This window comes from Protopterus annectens, chromosome 13.part0 (assembly GCF_019279795.1).
Source record: "Protopterus annectens isolate FY-2018-M chromosome 13.part0, PAN1.0, whole genome shotgun sequence".
In the NCBI taxonomy this organism is placed as follows: Eukaryota; Metazoa; Chordata; order Ceratodontiformes; family Protopteridae; genus Protopterus; species Protopterus annectens.
The window spans coordinates 139,937,730-139,963,329 of NC_056747.1; the positions used below are offsets into that span (position 1 = coordinate 139,937,730).

General features: G+C 44.2%; 1 protein-coding gene across 1 annotated transcript in view; it reads left to right on the plus strand.

Moving 5' to 3' along the window:
• The window catches only part of CALR3 (calreticulin 3), a 274,016-nt gene that overhangs the window by 13,321 nt on the left and 235,095 nt on the right, over positions 1-25,600 (plus strand). The window contains exons 2-5 of the mRNA XM_044090732.1: positions 4,410-4,511; positions 5,361-5,564; positions 9,373-9,467; positions 10,891-11,100. Of these exons, the coding sequence (XP_043946667.1) occupies positions 4,410-4,511; positions 5,361-5,564; positions 9,373-9,467; positions 10,891-11,100 (611 nt within the window). The remainder of the gene's footprint in view (positions 1-4,409; positions 4,512-5,360; positions 5,565-9,372; positions 9,468-10,890; positions 11,101-25,600) is intronic.

Sequence of the window (25,600 nt, forward strand, 5' to 3'; positions counted from 1 at the left end):
TGTAGTTCCATGAGTTTTTCAGAAAGCAAAGTGGCTGAGTTGCAAGCTGATCCTCATTGCCCTGTACTGGCTTTGTCAGGTATGGTTCCCATTCCTTTGGTATTACCTGAAAGAGGAGCCTTGGATTCTGGACCCAGTTACAGACCTCCTGACACATCAGTCAGGCACTCTTCAACCTTCCATTCAAACTCTCAAGCTGACAGCTTGGTTTCTCCACTTCCAGTCCTAGCCAGGCTCCCTGATATCTCGCCTATGGTTCAACATATTTTAGTCTCTTCTCATAAACCAACTACTGGGAAACTTTACGCTAGTAAATGGAAGAGGTTCTCCTTCTGGGCCGAACAAAATGACCTTGATCCCTTTTATAGCTCCAATTTCAAAAATCTTGGAATTCCTGGCAGAAACCTTTGAAAAAGGAGCAGTGGCTGCTACTATTTGTGTTCAGCTGGTTGCTATTTCTAATTTTCATGTGGGCCTTCTAGGTTCCAACATCATGTCCCACAAACTATGCAAGGGCTTTTTGAAAGGTGCTACCCTATTAAGGCCTCCTATCCGAGAACCTCTTCACCCTCACCCTTGGGATTTAAATTTAGTACTAGCAGCTCTGATCCACACTCCCTTTGAACCAGCTGCTTCTTGTCATCTAAAGTTCTTATGGAAGACCCTATTCCTGATTGCTGTTGCATCAGCTAGGCGGGTTTCCGAGTTAGAGTTACAGGCACTTTCCATCCGCCAGCCTTGTATGATTTTTCACAAGGATAGATTATCTCTTAGAACTAATCATTCCTTTTTACCAAAAGTCTGTTCAGAATATAATTTGAATCAATCAATTGAACTTCCTGTTTTCTTTCCAAATTATGGCAACAAGGCAGAGTATAAGTTTCATCAATCGGATGTCCACAGGCAGTTATGATTTTATCTTAAAGAACCAAGGACATCAGAAAATCAGATTGGCTGTTTTGTATCCTTTTCTCAGAGTAAGTAAGGCTCACCAGTTTCACCAAGTGACTTTGTCAAAATGGCTGCCCAATACTATTACTTATGCTTATGAGTCTCTAATATGTCTGTCCTGGGAAAAGTAAGGGGACATTCTACTAGGTCCTTGGCTACCTCCATAACCTTTCAAGCTAAGCTTCCATTGGATACTATTTGTGCAGCAGCAACATGGGCTACTCCCCATACCTTCATTACAAGGTGGACATGGCCTCTTGGAACAGGGCATACTTTGGTTCCACTGTTCTGAAGTCTCTTCCAGTGAGCCACCCAGGATTTAGGTGCCGGGGATGCTGTCCCAACCAGAAAGAAGGAAGGCGAGATGGACAACATAACATAAAGAAGTTATGTTCTTGGGACATTCTTAGAAGGGGGACTTGCTCACAGTTGGTACTTCCAGGACCAGGTCTCTTAGCTCAGCTATGCAGGATGTCCTCCCTGCACCCTGTTCAGAGAGGAAGAAGAATGCACCCCCCCCCCAATCCTTGCCTTCCTTCTTGCGTCCCTCCTTCCCCCATCCTGAATGAGAGGAATTTCACACTCTCTCTCTTTTTTGCTGTTTTCTTTGCTTTTCAGCTTTTGGTATAGTCCTTGTCACCATTGTTGTCCTGTTTTCGGTACAAGGAGGCTTTATTGTTACCTCTTTTATTGGGTAATTCATATTTCTCCTATCAAGTGGTTCGTTCTCACAAACAAGATCTGGGTAGCTACTGTTATGCATGCTGGGATAAGGGGTTAGCCTCGAGCCAGTAAGGACTCTTCAAGCTTTAGAAGTAGCCGAGTCTGAGCCAAGTTTGGCTCTGAACCCAACCATAAAGAAGGAAGGTGAAATAAAGTACAAGAAACATGGAACATTATAGTAAGAACATAACTTGCAGACTGTCTTGTGTTCCATTTGCTGATGGGCAACTGCTGTGGTCATCATTAATTCCTCAGATCATTTATTTTCCCAGGTCCCTTTAGTGTAGCCACTTCAGTCCCCATGGACCTTGATCGGACACCTCCTGTGCAGCTTGCTTTGTTATTGTGCCCTTACCAGGCATGGGGGGGGGGGCATTCTTCTTCCTCTCTGAAGAGGGTGCAAGGAGGACATCCTGTATAGCTGAGCTAAGAGACCTGGTCCTGGAAGTACCAACTGTGAGTAAGTCCCCCTTCTAAGAATGTCCCAAGAAAAAAAAAAAGAACACTGCCTGGATGTTTCAACATTAGTACCTTTTTAAGTCTTTTTTTTTTTTTCTGAGATTGTACAGCTGGTGCTTAAAGATTCAAAGAAACTTTCCATTAGGAAATCTTACATTGGTTTGTTTTTCTTTTCGGCTGTTCCCGGTTAGGGGTCACCACAGCGGAACTCTGGTCAGCTAATAATTTGCAGTAGAGGTTTTTTGTGCAGAGTTGCCAGCCCGACACCCAACCTTCAGTGAAGGCACGTCCATTCACGCATGTCTTTCGGCAGCCACTCAACCGCGGGGAGGACATGCAGACTCCACACTGAAGGCACTTCAACCATGAATTGAACAGGAGAACCTCTTGCTGTGAGGCAACAATGCTACCGCTGTACCACCGCGGCTACAGAGGAAATCTCATATTGGTAAATGGAAGAAATTAGCTGGGTGGTGCTGCAGAATGAACTGGAGCCTATAAAAGGTTTTTGTAGTGTTTTTTGTGAGGTGTTCTGTGTCCTTTCATATTCCTCTGTCAAGGTTCATTTGTCTGCTATTTCAGCATGCCTGCTCAGGCCTTGTAGGTTGGGAAGTTGATGGCTAGTATTCAGAAAGGCTTGTCACTAGTGGGAAGATCTAACTAGTTCATAGACTACCATACCACTGAAGTCTCTGGCTGTCGGAAGTCTTGGCACTGATGTCAGTCCCACTGGTGAAGCCGCATCCTGGAAATACCTTTACCTGCACTTCCTGAATTTTTTTTCCACAGCTGAACGATGTCTTGGCTGTGTAAATTTAAGTGTTGGAGGAAAATGTGAGTGCTGTCAAAGTACAGCGGTCACCTGTTCATGTCTATGAAAGCATTCACAGTGCGGAAAAGTTCAGCGAAGGTGTATATGCATGTCCGCAGGAGCACGGATGAAGGTGAATGCGTGCGTATATTTGAGTGGTCCCATGGATAGTTAGGAAATCGGTGGTGTGTGTGTAAATGAAATTAGTGTTATGAGTGAATTACCATAAGGGAGCTTGATTGACTTTCATGGGGGCACACTAAGATTGTGTGTAAGTGAGGGTACTTTTGCCAACTTGATGTGTTGGCCGTCAGGCAAAATGCTACACCACCATCAGGTCTGACAGTGCTAGCATTTAAACAAGTGAGATTCAGAGAGTGATGCTAATGAGCTGACAACGTGATCTTTCTCATTGTGGCCAGAGCAGTTTCAGAATAGCATTTCCTTGCCATTGCACAAGTTGATGTAGCCACAGTAAGCGGTGTACACTATTGGTGAGGATCTTTCTGCATCCCAGGGATACTCCTGGATTTGAGAAACTTACTTCTGCACTGTTATTAAGAGTTGTAATTTGTTGCTGGATCCTTGTGTATCATTAAGCTTTGAAAACAAAATGTGGAAAATATGCAAATTTTGTGTGGTTCTGTAGTAAGTCAATTTGTGCAATATTAGGATCTAAAGTTGTACAAAATAATGTAATTGTTTCTTAGTGATACAGTTTGTGTGGTGGCTTTGTTTCTCGAATTTTCAAATTTGGCTTCATTGTGACTTGTCAGGGAGTTGGAAGCTCATTGAGCTTCCATCTTCCAGCATGGGTAGAGCTTTTTTTTATTTTAAACTTCTGTTATGTATTGCTATTTGTGTGCAGTATTGTACGTTTCACCCCCAAGCTGAGCTGGAATAGGTCTTTGTGAATCAGTGCTGTAAGACTATCAACAAATTTAAGTAAGTTAATGGTGTATCCCTTAGCAGTTGCACTTGAATATCTGTTGATGTTTCCGGTATGCTTTTTAAAGACTTTTTGCATCTGTATGAGGGTATGTGGATTAGCACCCGAGAAGTACAATAACTTTCTTGGATATGAAGTGCACTGAAATTGTAGCTAGGGCTGTCCATCACAACTCTGGGACTGTTCATGCAGAAGCCCCTAAAGAGCAGCCTTTTGGGACTCTCAAAGAATGTTCTCAAGAACGGTTCTGGTCCTGAAATGCCGAACACTGTAATAAGCACTGTAGTGGCAAAAGTGTTCTACATGCTTGCACAGTGTGTACTCTGCCAATGACTATGAATAGCTTTTATGTCCAGATCTCTCTATTATTGGGCACTTTAAGAATCTGAAACTTGGACAGTGAGGTGGCTGCAAGAATACAGGGTACTGTTGTACCTTGATAAAAATAGAACTGTGAATGATGCTGCAGACATTGTTTGAATTTGAAAGATTAACCATCTGTTTTTCATTTTACAGATGCCTGGGAAGGAAGGTGGACAGAATCGAAGCATAAATCCGATTATGGGAAATTTAAACTTACCGCCGGAAAATTTTATGGAGATGCTGAAAAAAACAAAGGTAAAAAGGTTTCATGTTTCCCATCATTGGTGTTTTCCATTGTAGCAGATGATGTGCAGTGTGTTGTAGATAGTGATACTATGAGGTAGTGCACTGCTGTTGTGGCATCTTTGGTTAACCTGCAACCCTTAGCACTTTTTTTTTGTTTTCTTTGACGTATATGGCAAGCAGCAGTTGTGGAATGCTGCTGTAAATTTTATTTTTGTCAGTTTTGTGTTTCCAGTTTGCGTACTGGACAGCAGTATAAGCTGGGAATAAGATTACCAAGGATAATTGCTTACTAATGTACTAGTCTTTTTTTTTTTTCAGCAAGTAGGTGTAGTATTCCTAAATATTTTTCTGCCTTTTGTTGTACTTATCTTGTGATTTGTAGAGAACATGTTTGGGTAATGCTGTTATTCCTGTAGGCAGTGCACACATTGTTCATAGTACTGCTGGGTCAAGCATAGAATATTTTGCCATTGGTGTAGTTCACCGTCCTTGTGGTTAGGAGTATTCTGCTGAGTGTTTCATTTATATGACACTGCACTGTCCCCTACTGGGAGTCTGAAAAGCCTGATAACGGGTACTTGGGATGGTTCACAGGACCCAGGGTGGGGTGATAGCAGGGGTTATAAAGGATAACCCATTTGGAGGCCTCCTGTTTGGGGGAAGCTGGTTCCTTGATTTTTCGTGTGGTAGATACAGAGGGTATAACGTCAATCTGGTTGCATCTCCTTCATGTGTGGCTGTGTACAGTTTTGAATATTGAAAAGTTTGAAATTTAATACCTTTTTAAAGGAAAGCTTCTGGATTGTTAAGTAGTTTATCGGTTTACTCACAGATGACTCTTTTTTTTTTATTGCTTAGGGCTTCAGACCAGTCAAGATGCAAGATTCTATGCCATCTCCTCACGTTTTGAACCTTTTAGCAATGAAGGAAAGACACTAGTGATACAGTTCACAGTAAAGCATGAACAGAAAATAGACTGCGGTGGTGGATACGTGAAGATCTTCCCTTCTGATCTAGATCAGAAGGCTATGCATGGTGACTCGAAATACTACATAATGTTTGGTAAGTAAAGCTGAAAAATAAAATGGCCTCCAAGTATGTGGTCTGTGTAATGCAGTCTAAATATTAGGTGGGGGTGGAGTCCTTCAGATCATGAAGGCAGTACTTTCCCTGCATTCTGAAGGGAAATGGCAGATATGGAAAAAGTTCCTAGTTCATGTAAAGGACCTATCTGTTTTCAGTTGTAGCTCCCTTCACCTAAAAAGGGGTGTTTGTGGAATGAGAAGATGCAGCATACAAGTTCTCACATAGAGCTGTGCATCTACTGTGTTAAAAAATACATTTGTTTGCACATTGAGACAGTCTTGTATTTAGGTGGATTGTAAACTGTCCTCCCCAACTGTAACATAATGTGAATGAGGTTATTGCATATTCATGTGGAAAAAAGCAGGTCATAGAAACGTTCTGCAGCTCTCTCCTCCAAGAACATATAGTCCTGTATAATGTGGACTTGATTATTTACTTAACATTTGTTTAGTGGGAAAGTCTGACTTGGAAAGAAGCCAATTTTTAGTGGAGGCCCTTGGAGAAATGCTCCAGATGCATGTCTATTTGTAACGTGGGAGGAAACCGGGGCACCCGGAAAAACCCCACACGGATGCAGGGAGGATATGCAGACTGTGCATAGAAGGCACTCTAGCCGAGAATAGAACCAGAGAACCTGTTGCTGTGAGGCAACAATGCACCACTATGCCATCCAACTTAGAAAGTTGACTGCCTAAGAAGTGTGTAACTGTAGTTTGTTATATGTTAGCTACAACTTGTCAGAAGTGATTATTGGGGAAGTATAGATCAAAATGTAGTAACAATTTTGTGATTTTATTTGTAATTCTTGTGTTAATCTTTGGGAATCTATTTTTCATTGTGGTAGAAACTTTTGGCCTTTATTCTCTTCTGTATGGGAACCAGGATAGGGGTGGGTGTGTGTGTGTGTGTGTGTGTGTGTGTGTGTGTGTGTGTGTGTGTGTGTGTGTGTGTGTGTGTGTGTGTGTGTGTGTGTGTGTGTGGGGGAGGTTGGGTTGTGTGTGTGTGTGTGGGGGAGGTTGGGTTGTGTGTGTGTGTGTGGGGGAGGTTGGGGTGTGTGTGGTGGGGTGGGTGGTGGGTGTGTGTGGGGGTGGTGGGTGTGTGTGGGAGTGGATGTGTGGGGGTGGTGTGTGTGGGAGTGGATGTGTGGGGGTGGTGTGTGGGTGTGTGTGGGGGTGGTGTGTGTGTGTGTGTGGGAGTGGATGTGTGGGGGTGGTGTGTGTGTGGGGTGGATGTGTGGGGTGGTGTGGGTGTGTGTGTGGGGGGTTTGGGGTGTGGGGGTGTGTGTGTGTGGGGTTGGTGTGTGTGGGGTGTGGGTGGGGGTGGTGTGTGTGGCTGAGGGTGGTGAGGGTGGTGTGTGGGTGGTGGGGTGGTGTGTGGGGTGGTGGATGTGGGGGTGGTGGATGTGTGGGGTGGGTGTGTGTGTGGGGTGGTGGTGTGTGTGTGTGGGGGGGTGGTGGTGTGGGGGGGGGTGTGTGTGGGGGGGGGTGTGTGTGTGGGGTGGTGTGTGTGTGTGGGTAGGGGGTGTGTAGGAGTGGGGTGTGTGCACATGCGCCTGAGCTTTCCCCATTGTATGAACTCGGACTGTATGTATTTTAAGTTCTCTTGCACCATTTTGAATATATTTAGTCTGCATTCCATACTTGTCCTGTTTGGGAAGCTTCCCTCCCTGGCCTCCATTAGTAGAAACTCCACTTGTCTTGTATGAGATTGGTGAACCAGCTTCAGAGGCATCCGCTGGAGACGTGGAATTTGCATCTAGAGTCAAAATAGTTGCCAGTGTGTTGGCTGCCTTTAAGTTATTTGTTTACTTTTGATTGGTGTTGTACGTGAATGTACTTGCCTGTTGCTGCTTTGATCTAGTTACATGGGACTGTGAATCAGCATTGTTATTAAATGGATGAAATGAAATTGAGTCTAAACCAGAGGCACATTCAGTTTGGAGGGTCTTGTCACCCTTCACTTTTGACCAATGTGTAATTTTGCTAATACTTTTTGTGTCTTCTGTTTTGAGTTGCTTTAGCCATCCGAAAATAAGGTATTTCTCCACCACAGCTTCCTCTGCACGTGTACACTAAGGTGTTGAGTACTTCTGAGTTTTTCTTCACATGCACCCATTTATCTCAGTTTTGACACCATAAGTAGTCTGAAGTGGCTTAGCTTATGGCTTTCAGCAACTGTTTTGTTTGAGTTAAGTAAACTCTATTTTGAATTAGTCCTATTGGATTCATTACCTTTAGTGCCTTTTCTTCCTGCCATCCCAAGACTTTACCACAGTCTGACAGTGAAACAGATTCCTAACCAGCACTGGGGTGAGTGGGTTGTTGAGCTAAGATGCCATCATTTGTGGTGTCAGCACCAGTGTGAGACTTTTATCCACTTCTCAGTGACCTTTGGTGTGGCATGCTAAAATTGCATGAATGAAGTTTTCTAATTTTTGCTGTAAATTGTACCTTGACACTGAAAGTGTCCATGCTGCTAGTCACACTTGACATGAAATTGGGCCGTGTGATGCTTCCATACTCCCATTCACACCTGGCATTGCAAGTTGTAGTGACATTTTCACATTCCCAGCTTGAGTGTATTTTTGATTGGTGTGAAGCTGCATTTGTGGTATGGTCTTGCAGCAGTTGCTATTCGGCTCAGTCTTCTGGGTTGCAAATGGGTGTTGGGTGACCACACACCCTCCTAATAGAGGGGTGACCACACACCCTCCTAATAGATAGCCGAGCTGTTATGCAGTCATTCATCCCCATCTTCCTCAACCTTTCCTAGCTTATAGTAAACCAGGGTCGCTAGTGGTTCAGTTTACATACTATACAGGTTCTTGGATTTTTACTAGGCTAATGACCAAGGCTCGTCTTAAGCCTAGCCATGCATCCCAAATCTGACAAGTTTTGGTACCCATGGTAAGGGTAAACAGGTGCTTGTGAGATGAAATATTTACAAGCAGGGGCTTGGGAGATAAAAAAAAAATACAGGCTGCCTGTGTCCATTAGAGACATGGGTGTTGAACCAGGGATGAAATTCTTGTTCCCAGCCAAGTGTCCAAGTTGCACTTGAATTGGGTTAGGGAGGAGCTGCTTCACATGGAGGGGGAGCCTACTGCAGAGAAAAGGTAGTCTCTGTGATACATACCTGTCTGTCCAGCAGTTCCTATTTGTGTGATAGGCAATGTTTGTCTTTAGAACTGGTAATTCTGGTGCTCTTTTGCAGATAAGCAGGAGGTCCATTAGAGGTGGGGGTCTGACGATGCCTTACATGCCAGGTCCCCTCAGTAGCCTGTAGGAGACAGAATACAGGTACAGGGCCTTGAGGCGATCTGCATAAGACATGTTACTTATGTTCTGTATTCTTATAGTGGGGAACCGCTGTGGACATTGTAGTTGTTTGATATGTCTGGTTAGGTACATATCACTGGTGCGATGAATGCCAAATACAGAGGAATAATGACTTCCTTGGACCTAGATGTCGTACCTTTGTTTATAAGTTGCACAACATAGAATGACTTCCTCGCCATTGTAGACACATGACAGTATCTTTGAAATGTTCTGTGGTCTTTGACAGATGCTTGTTTTGTGTACTTTTTCACAAAGCTTGATGTCAAGAAAGCTGGCATCTTGGTGTCTTGCAGTGTAACTTTGCTTTCAGTGTTGAATGATTTAGTAGCCTTTCTTGAAGTTTTTAGTATTGTACAGTAACCTAGTATTTATGCTACTCATGAGTATCCCTTTTACAAAGTGGTGCTTTGCTTGATTAATGATTTTAATATTTTTTTCAATTGCAGGCCCTGATATCTGTGGATATGGAACAAAGAAAGTTCATGTTATTTTGAACTACAAGGATAAAAATAATTTAATCAAAAAGGAGATCAAATGCAAGGTAACTGTTTGCTGCATTTTTATTCTTGACAAATTTGAATGATTCAACCAAGAAAAACTCTGGCAAGAAGTATGACTGTCAATATATTTCAGTATAGTAAAAGCCTAGAGTCAGGGAAAGCTGTGGACTGCATTAAAGGAATATGGATTTGTGAAAGGTATTCATTCATATGACAGATGTGGAGTTGAGCAGGAAATTAAGATGGGTAAAGAAGGGTGTATTGTGAGTAGGGTTTTTACTTGGTTAATGAGCAAGGTAAAATGGCTGAAGTTTAGGAATGGAATGGGGGGGGGGGGATTATATTTGTCTTGGTCTAATTCTAGATATTGTTCAGACCTAGGACCATTGTATCGCATGCAGCCAGAGTAGTGGAGTAAAAATAAACTAGGGTTAGATTTGGGGTAAATCAAAACAAGATGTAATTGATTTGGGGAAAGCATAAGAATTTGCAGTGTTTTTTATAATTAGCAGGAGAATTTTTATTTTTTTATATAAAGGAGTCCAGTGGTTAAAGGGAAGTTAAGATGTGTCTCTCCCTTATTTGATCTGGTCTGGCTTCCCAAGTTACTGCAGTTTTAGCTTTTGACTCTTGTATCCCCTTGTACAGTTCCTGTAGCCTCTCCCTTTATGTTTTCAGTGTAGATTTACAGTGGACCACGTAAGCTGTTTTACTTTTTAATCTACCTGTATCTTCCCTACATGTGATTGGGCCAGCTGATACAGTTCTAACTGCTGAACACAGGTGGTAGAAATAACTTTTCCTTGTAGGTTGTGGTCCTGACATGTAGGCAGTACTGGATCTCTGGGAGAGATTTCTTTGCACTATTGGAGGGTGACTGGGGAGTTGGTAGCAAGGGACATGAGGTGGTGTCCTACTGTTTTGCTACTGTGGAATCTAAACTTGAGGGGGGGTTCGGGATACTAGAAGTAGCTGAAATGTGCTTGGACTAGCTTGTTAATGTAGGAGTTACAGATTTGGCAGCCGCCTTTTTTTCTGGTTATTGCCCTAGTACTGAAAGAGGCATTCACAGAATAAGTTAATGGCAGTCCCTTAAACTTCCAAATATGCATTGAAACATATTGAAGCATAGTTCTGTTTTGAGGACTGATTTTTACAGCCATATTTTTGTTGCCCCAGTTTGTCATGGAAGGCTACTGGAAACTAATGGCTTCCTTTTATTAGCTTTAACTACTTTATACTTTGCTTGGAGTGGCATATGTCTGAAATTCTTATTTTTGCAGTGCATTTTTCCTTCCACTGTGGGATCCTGTCACTTTTACTAAACTGGGCACATACATTTTTTCTTTAGAAATATGTATCCTGTGACTTTTTAAAATTTGTTTTGATTATCACAAATGAATGTGCATAATATGCTAATTTATCCAACAAATGTGTATTTTATTTTTGAATTTTTGTTCCTAGGATGACGAATTTACTCATTTGTATACTCTGATTTTGAGACCTGATCAGACATATGAAGTGAAAATAAATAATGAGAAAGTGGAGTCTGGCACTTTGGAAGATGACTGGGACTTATTGCCTCCAAAGAAGATCAAGGACCCAGATGCCAAAAAGCCAGAGGATTGGGATGACAGAGCTAAAATTGATGATCCTGATGACGTAAAACCTGAGGTTTGTACAAGATTGTAGTTACGGGACTGCTGAGCATGCTTCATAAATGAATTGTGTTCAGATTCTGCATGGAAGACTGAGTAGCAGCCTGTATTTTATGCTCTTCATGTTCGCATTACAGTAATATTGGGCTGCTTTGATGCAGTTGTGGCAGAGTGACGTGTTTACACAATTGGCATTAAGGTGGCAATAGGGAGATATTGCAGTGCTTGTTTTCTGTACTGTACTTTGAGGCATGGTCTTGACTCGCCAGACCTCTTTTAAAAGGTGTACTGTAGGAGCAGATGTGAAGTTTTTAATGTTTCTTTTTGTTAATGAAGTTAGATGGGGATGGATAGGTTGGTGACTTAGGTTATTTTGGCAATTTGAGGGCAGCAGGTTCTGTACAGGTAGACTGTTGCTGTTTTTTTTTACCTGCAGGGACCTGTACTGTGGGACAAAGTGCTCTACTTTGTATTCATAGAGGTTATGGTGGAAAAGCATGTCGAACATCACTACTGCAATATTTTGTTTACTGGAAACTTTAATATCTATGTGTTGCCCAGCAACAGATTTTTGCCACAGTGGTTAATATGTGGTGGAGCTTAGGCATAGTTAGTAGTTGCCTTTGTAGCTGTGTGAAAATGTCCAGGAGCAATTTAGTAAAGGTGATGCATGGCTGTGTAGTGTTACCTATTACAATTACATGGTTTTAGTGAGTTTGTAAAGAGCATTGCAGATAAGCTCTAATGCATTTGGAGAAAAGCTGCTTTTACACAGCATTTGGAAATTCTGGTAATAATTTTTCTCTTCCTTAATCTATTTGTCCTTTTTAATTATATTTTTCTTTGATTTAAGGTGTTAGCCTTGGTCTTATGCACTCTGAGCTGTTAACAAGCAGTATCCTGTAGCTGTGGGTTTTATTCCTTCAGTCTCCTCTTGCCTGCTGCACGACTCTGAATTAAGTCACTTAACCAGAGCAGTGCTCTGGGGCAGTTGGGAGATTAGGCTAGGCTTTCTTGTTGGTCTTCTGGACTGCATGCTCAGCAAAGGGTTATGAATTTATAAGCTGTGCCCAAGTTCCTGCACTTTTGTATGCAATTTTCATGTTTTTCTGGTTTTACATACAGGTGCTTGAAAGCTACAGGTTTTTCACAAGACCTTTGGGCGTGTATTGTTTGCTGTTTATGTACCACAAGAAGTTGTTTAGTTTGTGGTTCTTGGATTTTGGTGTGAGCCCCCCCCCCCCCATTCTGAGCTTTGGGCAATATTAAGCTTTGAAAAGGTCACTTTCTGACCTAAAGTAATTTGTGCCATTGTGAAGTAACTGAAATGTGTTACTCATTAACCTTCTACTTCTGCGTGGAGTGTGAGATTTGCTCATAGACCGTGATGGGAAAAAAATTAGCTTGACTGTAAATAAAGAGAGCTACTTTAAAAAAAAAAAAAGGAATGAATAAATGGAAATGTGAACTGTAGATGTGTTCCTTTATCATTTCAGAGTTGTCCGAGCTTTGCAGAATTATACAGTTTCATTGCAATTTGTGACTCTTATCATTCTGGGGAGGAAGTACATGACTTTCTGGGGAGGAAGTACATGACTAACTGTGGAGTAGTTGCTGCCATTTATCAGCGTATGGAACTGTTATAAAATGGAATGCTCAAATTTTGGCTGGTTTATTTCAAATCAGGGCACTTGTTTGCTCAGCCGTACTGTAAACATAGTATCTCAAAGGCAATAATCATCTGAAGAACGAACCACAAGTACGTATTCATTTAGTTGTTCTATACTACCTATTTGTTAACAAAAAAGCCATTCCTCTTTTGTCTTTGGACTAGTGTGGGGTGACTTCTACCAGTTTGATGCTGTGAAACTGTATTCCCATTTCATTTGTCTCCATTTGGTCTTTATCTGTGGGAACACAGATCCGGCACGGATAAGACTCAGCCGCATTTCTCCAGCATCTGATCTGTGCTTACGCATAATGCCCCTGTCTCCTCCTTCCCTTCAGATCTCATTTGCTTTCCCCAGCTGATGGCCACACTGTGCGTTGAATGTGTAGGGGTTGCCCACCTTGATTCCTCCTGCTTGATCTGTGTGGGGTTCTATCCCTGTGCGTTGATTGACAGGAGGAATAAACTTTTATTCTAAAAGGGCCCCCCCCCCAACCTACCATGGGGGCCCAGGCCGCCTCTTCTACTGCTACCCCAGCTGTGACGTCTGTCTCTGCCCTGGCCTCTGGGACTCAACCTCCTGCCAAGAGGACCGGGGATGGGGATTAGCACAGGCATAAGGATAGGCCAAGGAAGCGGTCCCCTGACCGCTCGTCCTCCAGTGACCACCTGCCAGGCTCCGCTCAGCTTGGCTCCGAGGATAGTTTCCTCTGGCTCAGTTCCCCTTGTTTTTCCTCTGAGCCGGAAGTGCTTTGGAGCTGTTCCCCAGCATCGGTGTCACCTCACCGCCCTTCTAGGCCAGTGTTGGTGGCTTCTTACTCCAGATCCACCTGCAGCCATTCCGAAGCAGAGGTGGACAGGATGATGTGAAGATTCATCCGCACCCAGATACAGATTGGAGTCTTGCTTGCCCCCTCTCCCTCCGGAGTGGGGGACATGCAGTCTGCCTTCATCCTGTTTACTCCTTAGGTCTGACCAACCCTCTCCCTCTGGAGTGAAGGGCATGCAGTCTGCCTTCATCCTGATGACTGCTTAGATCTGACCAACAGTGAGTCCTTAGGTCTGACCAACAGTGAGTCCTCAGTTCCAAGGTCCCTCTGTGTCAAGGGGTCTGTACCAACAGTACTTCACTGGCCATTACCTTGAGCAGGTCAGATCCGACACTCTCGGAGCTTTACCCTCGGCAACAGATCCAAGGGGATGGTTTTGACTGAGTTTTTTGGAGCAAGCCTTCCAATCGGAGTCTCGGTGCTTGGAGGTTTGGCTCCGGCTCCCCTGTTGATCCAGAGGATTACAGACCTATCTGTAGCCCCTACTCAGGCGGATCATTCGCCATTTGCCTTTGACATGGAGAAGATTCTCTCTATTTCCATCGATACCCTTGATGCTCTAGTCTTCGGAATCCATCCTAGCTCCCTCTGTTTCTGGTCTGGATTCTGCCATCCTGCTACTTCTGAGGCAACCTGTTGTCTCTTCACCCCAGGGAGCAGCTAGATATTTGAGTCCTCCCCAGAGACGCGCCTGAGGAGGTTCATTGAAAATGTATGTGTAAAAGGAGGCACATAGACTCCCTGCTGGAGTCTCTCATGGAAGACACTGACTTGGAAGATGGGGAGGATTCCCCCCCCCCACACCCCGATCACCCCCAGAGGGTGTCTCATTTGGAGACATCATGGAGATCGGGGGGGTTTGGTCCATCCAAAACCCCAATCCTGAGGAGTCTGTGTTCCTCCTGGAGGCATTTGGTGCAGGACCCTCTACTTTTAGAGTGTTGCCCCCCGTACATCCTCTTGTGGATCTTGTGACATCTTGGGCGTGGAATGAGCCCGCCATGGTGGAGCCTATTCCCAAATACCCCAATAAGGTCCTCAGCAGCCCAACAGACAAGCCACATTGGTCAGAGGGACCCCCCGCCATCAATGCCATGGTGGTGGCAGCCACCAAGAAGGAGCTTCTCCTCCAGAATGGCCACCCTCACCTCTATTGCCAATACCTCTATGTGGCTTCTCTCTCATGCTACAGAGGGTGCCACTAGAGCTGCCGGGGCAGGTGTTGCCATCAGGTGTCACACCTGGCTTTGTTCCTTCTTGGACCCTTTCATGGCATCTCTTAAAATGCCCCATGTGATGGTTTCACACTTTGAAAAGATGGTACGTGACACTCCCGTCAACGGCGAGAAGGACTGGAAGACTGACTGACTGCAGTCGGAATCCACTTCTCCAACTCCTCAGTGATCCTTCTCTAGGAATCGGAAGGGGTGAAGATGTGGTTCCGGAAGTCTCGGGATTATTCCCAGGATGCTTGGGCCCCCCCCCCCCCGAGGCGGAGGGGGATTCTGGCACCGCTCTTGCGGCAGAAGGGCACGAGGAGTCAAGGGTCTCCGGATCTGTTCCCGGACCGACTCTGGCAACAGCCCTGAAGGGTTGCCCGGCTAATCGTCGGGGGTCGACTCTCACTACACCTGTTAGTGTGGGAGCCAGTTACAGACCATCAGTGGCTGTTGCGAATCATTTCCAGAGGATATTCAATCCCCTTCTTTCAAAGGCCAAGCCTGGCCAGGTTCCTCCCGGATGTTTCATCCATTGCAAAGGGAGGCAGCATCATGGGAAAGTTTCAGTCTGCTAAAAAAAAGTCATCTCCCCAATCCCCCCTAGAATAGTCCAGATTATATATTTGGGAGACCTGCATATATACTTCCACTATTTCTTTGTGAATTGCATATCCATTCTCTCTTCCCAATCCTTTCTAACCTCCTCTGATTCTTATAGTTATCGTGCAGTATCTCTTCCCAGTCCTTTCTAACCTCCTCTGATTCTTTTAGTTATCCTGCAATATTTTATATGATTTACTAACTATTCATTTTCTAATGGCCGCTTCTGTTTTAGATTCTATTGAATTCTACAAGTGCTGGTGTTTCTTTTTAGGATTCCCCAATTTCTTTCTCTGTGCCTATACTCTATCAATCCTTGATAGGGAGGGCAGTCTCTAACCTGCAGTCCAAATTAATTCTTGGGTGTCTTCCAGTCTATCATCTTTCTCTAGTTGCTGCCAGTACCTTGGTTCTTTTTTCAGTTTTCTCCAAGTTCCAGCCCCCTCTTAACCTATTGTCTGTATTCCTAATTGCAGTCATCCCTATTGGCAGAATCTCTTTTCTCCATTCTAGTGTTGGCTTATTTCTTGGGATAGTTCTGCTACTTTGTGGGTATGATATGCTATATGATTATTGTTGTTCTCCTTAAAGGCCTGCATCCAAAATCCCGGTTTCTCCTTGTTTCTTGAGCGTGCCCCCCCCCCCCCCCCTGTTTCATCATCCACTTTGAATTATAGTTTTTCTGCTTGTGCTATATATAGGGACCTTAAGTGTATAGCTCTGACATACCCCTTCAAATCTTATAATCCCAATCTGCTCTGTTCTACTGGAAGAATCCTCTTACCCCACGTGACTCTTGCAATCTTCCCTGCCCAGATGAAGTCCTTCAACTCTTTATTAATTGCTACCTGCAACTTCTCTGGTTGATAAAAATATGCCTGACCTGTGTACAGGACTAAACATTTTAACTGCTTGTATCTTGATATCCATATAACAGCTTCCATTTTTTTTGTATTATCTTTTATTTAGTCTCTTCCCACATATCCTTAGCTTTTGTCCTTTTTAATGTTCTACTGTCCTACCTTTCCCCTCCACTTGTTTTTCAACCTCTTAAATGCTTCCTTATTCTCCGTTTCTACCCAGTGCGGTAACCCATTCCATGGTTGCACAACCCTGTAAGAAATATTTCCACAGATCTGTAAAGTAGCAAGTCCATATAGTATTCTCTTCTCTTCTCCAAAAACCAATAAGACTGGACACTGCTCAAATACCAACTCCTTCTGTTTATTAAAAATAGACATACAAGTGATGAGCGCTTTCGGGCCTCTGCCCTTCATCAGATAAAGCATCTCCCAAAACCAAACATTTTAAACAAGTACAAACCAATAGGAAATCAGTAAAAATCAGTAAAAACCAGCCTGTTCTTAAGTGGTCTCATAGAATGACTTCATTAAGCCCAGGACTCCTGTGTGCCATAAACTCAATTATCCATTTAGATTCAGCTAGCTCTGTTAATTGTTTAATGTCTCCCCCTCTTTTGTTCAACTTCACATTCTCTATCACTTTAAACTTGAAACTATGTGTAGGATGAGCTGCCAAGTGTCTATATAATGCATTGCATGTGTCTCCATTTCTAATTGAAGAGAGGTGCTGCAAGACCCTAACTTTAAACATACAGTTGGTCTTGCCCACATAAAAACTTGTGCAGGATTGACACTCAGCCAAATAAACCACATCAGTGGTTCTACATGTTGCTCTCCCTTTCAAATCAAACAATCTTCCAGTCACTGGATGTACAAAAACACCCCTACTATCTACATAAGCACCTTGCATAGCCCACATGGAAAAGTGCCCTGTTTAGTGATGGCCAGATTATCCATACTGGTCTTTGTCTTATCCCAACAAAGTAAATCTTTCAAGTTTTTATTTCTTTTATATCTAAAAACCGGTTTATCACCTAGCATACCCTTCAAACTTACATCACTAGTTAAAATGTTCCAGTTCCCTCTGATCAGTGCACAAACATCACCTATATTACTGCCATAAGTTAGTGTCAACCTAGAATCATGTCCACTGGCCCTGTCATGTTGTGAGCCTGTGCCTGTATCAACGGTTCTCAGCCATGGTTTATACCTATCCTTCCTGTAATTTCTGCCAAACTCCATCCTGTTCACCAATTTCCTATCATAACCCCTGGTATGAAAACAGTCCTTCAGGGTCCCCAACTCTTGCTCGAAGCATGCATCATCATTGCTGATTCTAGAAATCCTAGCATTAGGAAATATGTGTCGAGGGTGCATGCTATCAAAAGAAAGCAAGGTATTCTTCCAGCAGCCTTTTCTATACAAACTGGATGAAAAGCCATTTTCTGTCAACTGTACCCTGACATCCAAAAAGTCAATCTGTGTGCGTGAGCCGTTAACCGTGAACCTCAAAAATGATGTGGTGGTATGTAGGTAGGAGACTAAATCAGCTAAATATCGTCCCCATCCCAAAGAATAAAAATATCGTCCACAAAACGCTTATACATCTTGATATGACCTTTCCATGACATGTTATTCAACACCATACTCCTCTCCCAGAAGGACAAAACAAGATTAGCATAGGTGTTGGCACAGGGGGTGCCCATGGCTATCCCCTGTGCCTGCCTATATGCTTGATTCACACCTAATAAAGACATTATTATTCAGTACCAAACCAAGCAAACCTCCTATGGTATCAATCTTCAGCGTAGTGACGCCTAACTCCTGCAAAAGTTCAGAAATGGCTCGTATCCCATAATCATTGCCTATGATAGTAAACAGGCTCTGAATGTCCATAGTTACCATAAGTAACTCCCCATCAAACTGATCCAATTTATAGGCCCCTAAGTATTTCAAAAAGTGGCCTGTATCTAAAAGCACACTATCCAATCTGACTAGGTATGGCCTTAACTCCAGTTGGTAAAAATACATAAATCAGAAATTGACCCACCTCTCAGACCCATAGTGTCTGGCAGAGGTTGGGTGACAGAAAACATTTCGATTTGGTTGGAGACGGAGTTAAGGCCATACCTAGTCAGATTGGATAGTGTGCTTTTAGATACAGGCCACTTTTTGAAATACTTAGGGGTCTATAAATTGGATCAGTTTGATGGTGAGTTACTTATGGTAACTATGGACATTCAGAGCCTGTTTACTGTCATAGGCAATGATTATGGATACGCATTTCTGAACTTTTGCAGGAGTTAGGCGTCACTACGCTGAAGATTGATACCATAGGAGGTTTGCTTGGTTTGATACTGAATAATAATGTCTTTATAGGTGTGAATCAAGCATATAGGCAGGCACAGGGGATAGCCATGGGCACCCCTGTGCCAACACCTATGCTAATCTTGTTTTGTCCTTCTGGGAGAGGAGTATGGTGTTGAATAACATGTCATGGAAAGGTCATATCAGATGTATAGCTTTGTGGACGTATTTTATTCTTTGGGATGGGACGATATTTAGCTGATTTCGCCTACCTACATACCACCACATCATTTTGAGGTTCACGTTAACAGCTCACGCACAGATTGACTTTTGGATGTCAGGGTACAGTTGACAGAAAATGGCTTTTCATCCAGTTTGTATGAAAAGGCTGCTGGAAGAATACCTTGCTTTTGATAGCATGCACCCTGCACATATTTCTAATGCTAGGATTTCTAGAATCGCAATGATGATGCATGCTTCGGCAAGAGTTGGGGACCCTGAAGGACTGTTTTCATACCAGGGGTTATGATAGGAAATTGAACAACAGGATGGAGTTTGGCAGAAATTACAGGAAGGATAGGTATAAACCATGGCTGAGAACCTGATACAGGCACAGGCTCACAACATGACAGGGCCAGTGGACATGATTCTAGGTTGACACTAACTTATGGCAGTAATATAGGTGATGTTTGTGCACTGATCAGAGGAACTGGAACATTTTAACTAGTGATGTAAGTTTGAAGGGTATGCTAGGTGATAAACCGTTTTAGATATAAAAGAAATAAAACTTGAAAGATTTACTTTGTAGGATAAGACAAAGACCAGTATGGATAATCTGGCCATCACTAAACAGGGCACTTTTCCATGTGGGCTGCATGGTGCTTATGTAGGTAGTAGGGGTGTTTTTGTACATCCAGTGACTGGAAGATTGTTTGATTTTGAAAGGGAAAGCAACATGTAGAACCACTGATGTGGTTTATTTGGCTGAGTGTCAATCCTGCACAAGTTTTTGTGGGCAAGACCAACTGTATGTTTAAAGTCAGGGTCTTGCAGCACCTCTCTTCGATTAGAAATGGAGACACACGCAATGCATTATATAGACACTTGGCAGCTCATCCTACACATAGTTTCAAGTTTAAAGTGATAGTGAATGTGAAGTTGAACAAAAGAGGGGGAGACATTAAACAATTAACAGAGCTAGCTGAATCTAAATGGATAATTGAGTTTATGGCACACAGGAGTCCTGGGCTTAATGAAGTCATTCCTATGAGACCCGCCCTTAAGAACAGGCGCGTTTTTTACTGATTTTTACTGACTTTCTATTGGTTTGTACTTGTTTTAAAATGTTTGGTTTTGGGAGATGCTTTATCTGATGAAGGGCAGAGGCCCGAAAGCGCTCATCACTTGTATGTCTATTTTTAATAAACAGAAGGAGTTTGTATTCGAGCAGTGTCCAGTCTTATTGGTTTTTGGATATTTACTTTGGTTTATTTGACTGGACTTTGGTGAGGCACAGAACATTGTTTTGTGTTTCTCTTCTCTTCTCTTGTACTAAGAACACCTGTTCAAAACTGTTTTACCATTTCTCCTTACAGCTGGCATTTCAGCAACCTCTTGGTTTCAAATCAGTTTGTCTGTACAAGATTGTAGAAGGTACATAAGAACTTTTTATTTTGCCGAACAAAGATGCAAGAAGCATTATTTGGCTAGATAATATCTAAAAGAAGCTGGCTGGATAATATCTAAAAGAAGGAGGGAGGAACGTCTTGTGTGTAACTTATCAGGTGCTGACTCGTTGCCGACAAAATTAGTATGTAGCATGGCTTAACTGGAAGCTGAGATGGACTGGCTTACTCCTGAGACGTTTCTCATTTTTCATTCCAGGGGTTGTATTTTGCCTTATCTGCTGCAGACAGACCATCGTTAGTACGGAAGAAGCTGAAGTAGTAGAAGTAAAATCTCTGTGCCAGTATTGTCTTGAACAAATTGCCAGTAGGCCCCTTGATTTACCACCCCTTTTATTTGCATTTGTTAACTGGGTTTGGTAAGAGGGTGAAAGGCAGTCAGAATTGTACATAAGTTTTCGGAATCGGGAATGTTTGTTTGCCACACTGAGAAGTTAATGGCACTTTTGTAGTTGAAAGTGCTGCTGACTGAGATCAAGTGGGTAAGAATGCTTGAATGAGTGATTTTCAGCTTGCTCTCATCTTCCTTTTATTATGATTTGGCGTGCCACAGGTGCAGTGATATGGTTATTTACATGTTTCATTTGATCATTTTGTAAGTAACAACCCCTGGGATCCATACTTTACGAACATCCTTGGAGACTGAAGCAGTGGTAATTAAAACACTTGCACAGTTTGCATACAGTAGCTGTAAACTGTAATTAGCAGGAAGTTGCATTAGACCTTATTTAAATGGAGCTTGTAATGTAGTTTACATGTATCACGGCAGATTAAAGATGAGCAAGACCCTTTCTACTTGCTGATCATGCTAATTTCATTATACTAAAATTTGATTGGATCTCTTAATATGCATTAAACATTTTGGTATAATGTTTGCTGAGTTTAAATTATAGTTACGGATGTGTGTTTTTTTGTAGATGCTGACTGCAAATTGTAAAGTTATTAAAGTTGTGGATTTTTGTGTAAAGCAGCAGTGTTAGTTTTGGAAGTCCTGTTTTGTTTCTGTTTTCATAATGCACATTGTGTGTGGCTGTCTTGAGATATCATGTTCTGAGTATGACCCACGTACCTGTGTTTCATTAGTGCCTCTGATGCTATGGAGGGAGAGTAATAACAAGGAACCTTATTTCTTCAACCAGAGGAGGTGGATGAGGCAACCACCTTCAACGAGGGAGTGTCGCTCACAGAAGTGTGACGTACCTTCAGTGTCTTTATTCACACCATGAGCCCTTGTGGGGCTTCTGCAGAGGAATGTTAAGTGCGTAACAAAATTCTGATGGCTACCTGCTTGAGTCATGCCACCTCTGTGTTGTTTACAGAACAAATGGGCAGAGCTGCTGTGATCAAGCAGTACAAGGTGCGTGTGTGTAAGTCTCGTCTTACGGTTATTGCACGATGTTAAGTTGTCTATCTCGCCTTCATTCTTGCTGGATGGGTTCGGAGCCGACCTCGGCTCCGACTCGGCCACTCTAAAAGCTCGAGAGTTGGTTCCACCGGCTCGAGGCTCCCCTTATATCCCACAATGCTAGGCGAGAGTTACCTCAGATCTCGTTTGCCGCTACAGCTTCGAGGTTGGTTGCTTCTACCGGTTCCTGGTGAGTGTTAGCTTTTTATACAAAAGTTACTCTTTTACCCCTTTTAAGTTAAATTCTTCTTAGATTAGTGTAGTTCATAGAACTTTATCCCCGACCCTAATTTTTCCGTTTCTTGTCTAAAAGAACCTTTGGTTCTTCCCTTGGGCCTTAGGCCTTCTCTTCCCTAAGGGAGTGTTTGTGTAGTTTACTATAATTTACTACATTTTATTGTACTTTATTACTAGTATCATTACTAAAATTGTTATATTTTCTGACAGGGTATAACTGGTGTGTTTGAGTGTGTGTTTGTGTACACCTGTCAGTTAGGCAATGTCTAAAGAAGCAAAGGTCTCCGGATTCAAGAAGTGTGATGCGTGCTGTCAGAAAATGTCTCTGACAGACGCTCACACTTCTTGTGTCTGTTGTCTGGGGCCTTTGCACCTGCAGGACTCCTGTGCTGTTTGCCATGGCTTCAGCCCCAGGGTCCTGCAGGAAAGAAAAAACAAGCTAATTCTGAGAGGCTTGTTGAAGCCTGAGGATTCCCTGTCTGTCTCAACAGGGAAGCCCTCTAAGGCATCGAGGTCTTCGGCTCCGGCTTCTGAGCCGAGACCTCAGGTTGTTCAACCTTTGCCTTTATCGGCTCCGGCTGGAGCCGATAAGTCTCAGTCCACAGTTTCTGTGGCTCCCTGCTCGGCTGGAGCCGAGGTTATTGAATACCCGTGTCGGCTCCGACCAGATCTTGAGCCGACAACTAGAAAGAGATCAAGGTCACCATCTATTGGCTCCGTTCATTCGGCTCCAGGTTCTCCCCTGCTGTCTGAACGGAGCCAAAGGTCTCATTCCTCTAGGTCATCGAGGCTGTCCGATCATGACCTTCAGAGGGTAGTGAGTCGACTACTTAAGTCCGAGGCACTAGCCCAGATGCTTCAGAGCCCGACTCATCAGTCGGTGCCTGCCCCGTCCATCAACTCTTTCCTCCTTCGACTCTTGAGTTCGGGCGGGTCGTCGGAACCGAGACTGTGGTTGCCGGGCCGAGACAATTGTCTTCGGCTCCGTCGTCGGCTCTGTTTTCCTCTGTGGAGGAATCTCGGCGCCGGGCTTCCCTCGACGGCTCGAGGGGTGAGTGGCATCGGACCCTTGTCCGACCCCCTCTCCTCTCGGTGCTTGGCGCTGGTGAGTTCGGCTCCGACATCGGCCTCGAGCCATCACTGTCGGTGCCGAGGGGTTCTTAGCTCCTCGGGCGGGGACCTCTGGCTCTGCCTGACAGGGGTGCATTCGAGGTCATGCGGAGTGTGTTAGAGCCTGGCTCTACTCCACAGTCGGCTCCGTCAGCCCCTCCCTCGATGCTGCCTCAGGGTAAGTCGACTCACTCTCTCATCCCGGACCGCAGAGAGCCAGCTCCTCAGGAGCCCCCTGTGGGGATTTCATCCTCTTCCGAGGCCTCTCCTGATTTGGCAGAAGAGCCCCCTCGGAAGAGGAAGTGCAAGAGGAAGCACATTGACTCACCTGAGTCTATCACGTCAGACACAGATCTGGATGATTCTGAGGGTTCCCCCCGTTCCCCTTCTGAAGATGTCTCATTTGCAGACATTCTGGAGATCCTGAAACAGAGGGGAAATTGGCCAGCCCGTTTGGCTCTCGTCCTTCCACCTCCTGGGTGTCCCCCCCCCCTTCGACCCCCTCATGCAGGTGGTTGCTAAAAAGGCATGGACGGCTCCTGATTCAGTGGACCCCACTCCCAGGAGACCCTCCAAATTCATCACAGCTCCATCAGACAAGCAATTTTTATCAAAAGGAGTTTCTGTGGATGCTATGGTGGTAGCTGCCGCCACAAAGAAGGAACTGGCTGATCCTTCAGTGCCTGTCCATCCACCTAACAAGGAATCTAGGTCCATGGATAGGTACGGGAAGCGGATGTTCTCCTCAGCGACATTTACCATGCGTTCGCTGAATTACCTGTGCCATTTCACTCGTCTTCAAAGGGACTTGATCAAGGCGAGTGAAATGTTAAAGGACCCTACAGCTGCGGGTTTCCAAGAGAAAATGAACACGCAGCTGGCTATCCTTAATTCCATATCCAACTCCTCCGTGCGCCTCCTCTCTTATGCGGCTGATGGAGCGAGCAGAGCCGCAGGGACAGGGGTAGCCTTACGTAGGCACGCCTGGATGCGGCTATGCAACTTTGGAACCTTCCAAGACGTCTTTCACGAACTCCCCTTTTGATGGATCATCTCTCTTTGGTCCTCAAGTGAAAGAAACCCTGACTAGGTGCGAGACTGATGGCAAGACCCTTTCTGCCGTCGGAGTCCGTTTTTCGACTCCTTCTAGGCCTTACCCCAAAGGCCAGAAGGGTGGGAAGATGTGGTTCCGTAAACAATCTCAAGGGACTTAGCCTGGCGACAGAGTCGTTTTCCTACCAAAGGCAGAGGTGGGAATAACAATGGTAGGCGTCGCCCTAGGGGCAGGGGGTCCGCAGAACCAGGGCAATCGGGAAGCCTTTCCTGACAAGCCCTTTCAGCATCCCTGAGGTGTTGCCCGACTGCCCCTCTTCTGGGGCGGTCGGGGGGAGATTGTCACTGTACCCAGAAGCCTGGCTCTCCCTGGCTCAAGACAAATGGGTACAGTCCATCATTTCGAAGGCTATTCTATCCCTTTTCTTCGTTTTCCAAATCAGTCAAAAAATCCCTTCCAGATGTTCCACCCGCTCAAAGGGATATAGCAGCTTTGGAAATTTCAAAACTGCTTGCAAAAAGAGCAATTCAGTCAGTGCCAGCAGACCAACAAGGATCCGGAATCTACTCAAGGTTCTTTTTAGTTCCAAAGAAAACAGGGGACTGGAGACCGATTTTGGATGTCAGTGTCTTGAACAAATCAGTCAAGAAAACAAGATTTCGGATGGTCACACTGCAATCCATTCTTCCCCTTCTGGGCAAAGGAAACTGGATGTGCTCTATAGACCTTCGGGATGCGTACTATCACATAAAATGAACAGACGCTCCAGAAGATTCCTCCGCTTCAGGCTGGGAACCAGTCATTTTCAGTTCAGGGCCCTGCCCTTTGGTCTCACCACTGCCCCCCGGGTGTTTACCAAATGCATGGCAGTGGTAGCTTCTCACCTGAGGCGACAAGGATTCCAGGTGTTTCCATATTTGGACGACTGGCTTCTCACAGCTCCCACAAAGCATCTCCTTCTGATGGCCAGAGATTATACTTTTCGCGTTTGTCAAAAACTGGGTATTTCAATAAATTGCGAAAAGTCTGTTTTGTCGCCTTGTCGTACTATTACCTACATAGGCGCAAATTTAGATACTATAAACATGTCTGCAACGCTAACGAACCAAAGGATATCAGACATTCACAAATTGGTGTCACTTCTTCTCAACTTGAACAGAGCCAAAGCCAGGTTAGTTCTAAAGGTGTTGGGAATCATGGCAGCGGCCATACCTCTCCTCCCATTGGCCAGATACCACATGCGGATCCTTCAGTGGATGCTTTTTTCTCAATGGTCATACCAGGAACTTCCAATGTCTCACACCATTATGATCACGCAGGCGTGCAAAAAGCATCTCATGTGGTGGATGTCTTCCCCCCAGCTCCTGTCGGGAAGACCATTTGTTCCACCTCCTCCGGTTGCTACTCTGACAACGGATGCCTCCCTGATCGGGTGGGGGGGGCATTATCAGGGCAGGACAGTCCAGGGCACATGGCAACCAAGCGAATGCCACTTGCACATAAATGTTCTGGAGATGAGAGCAGTGCTTTTAGCGT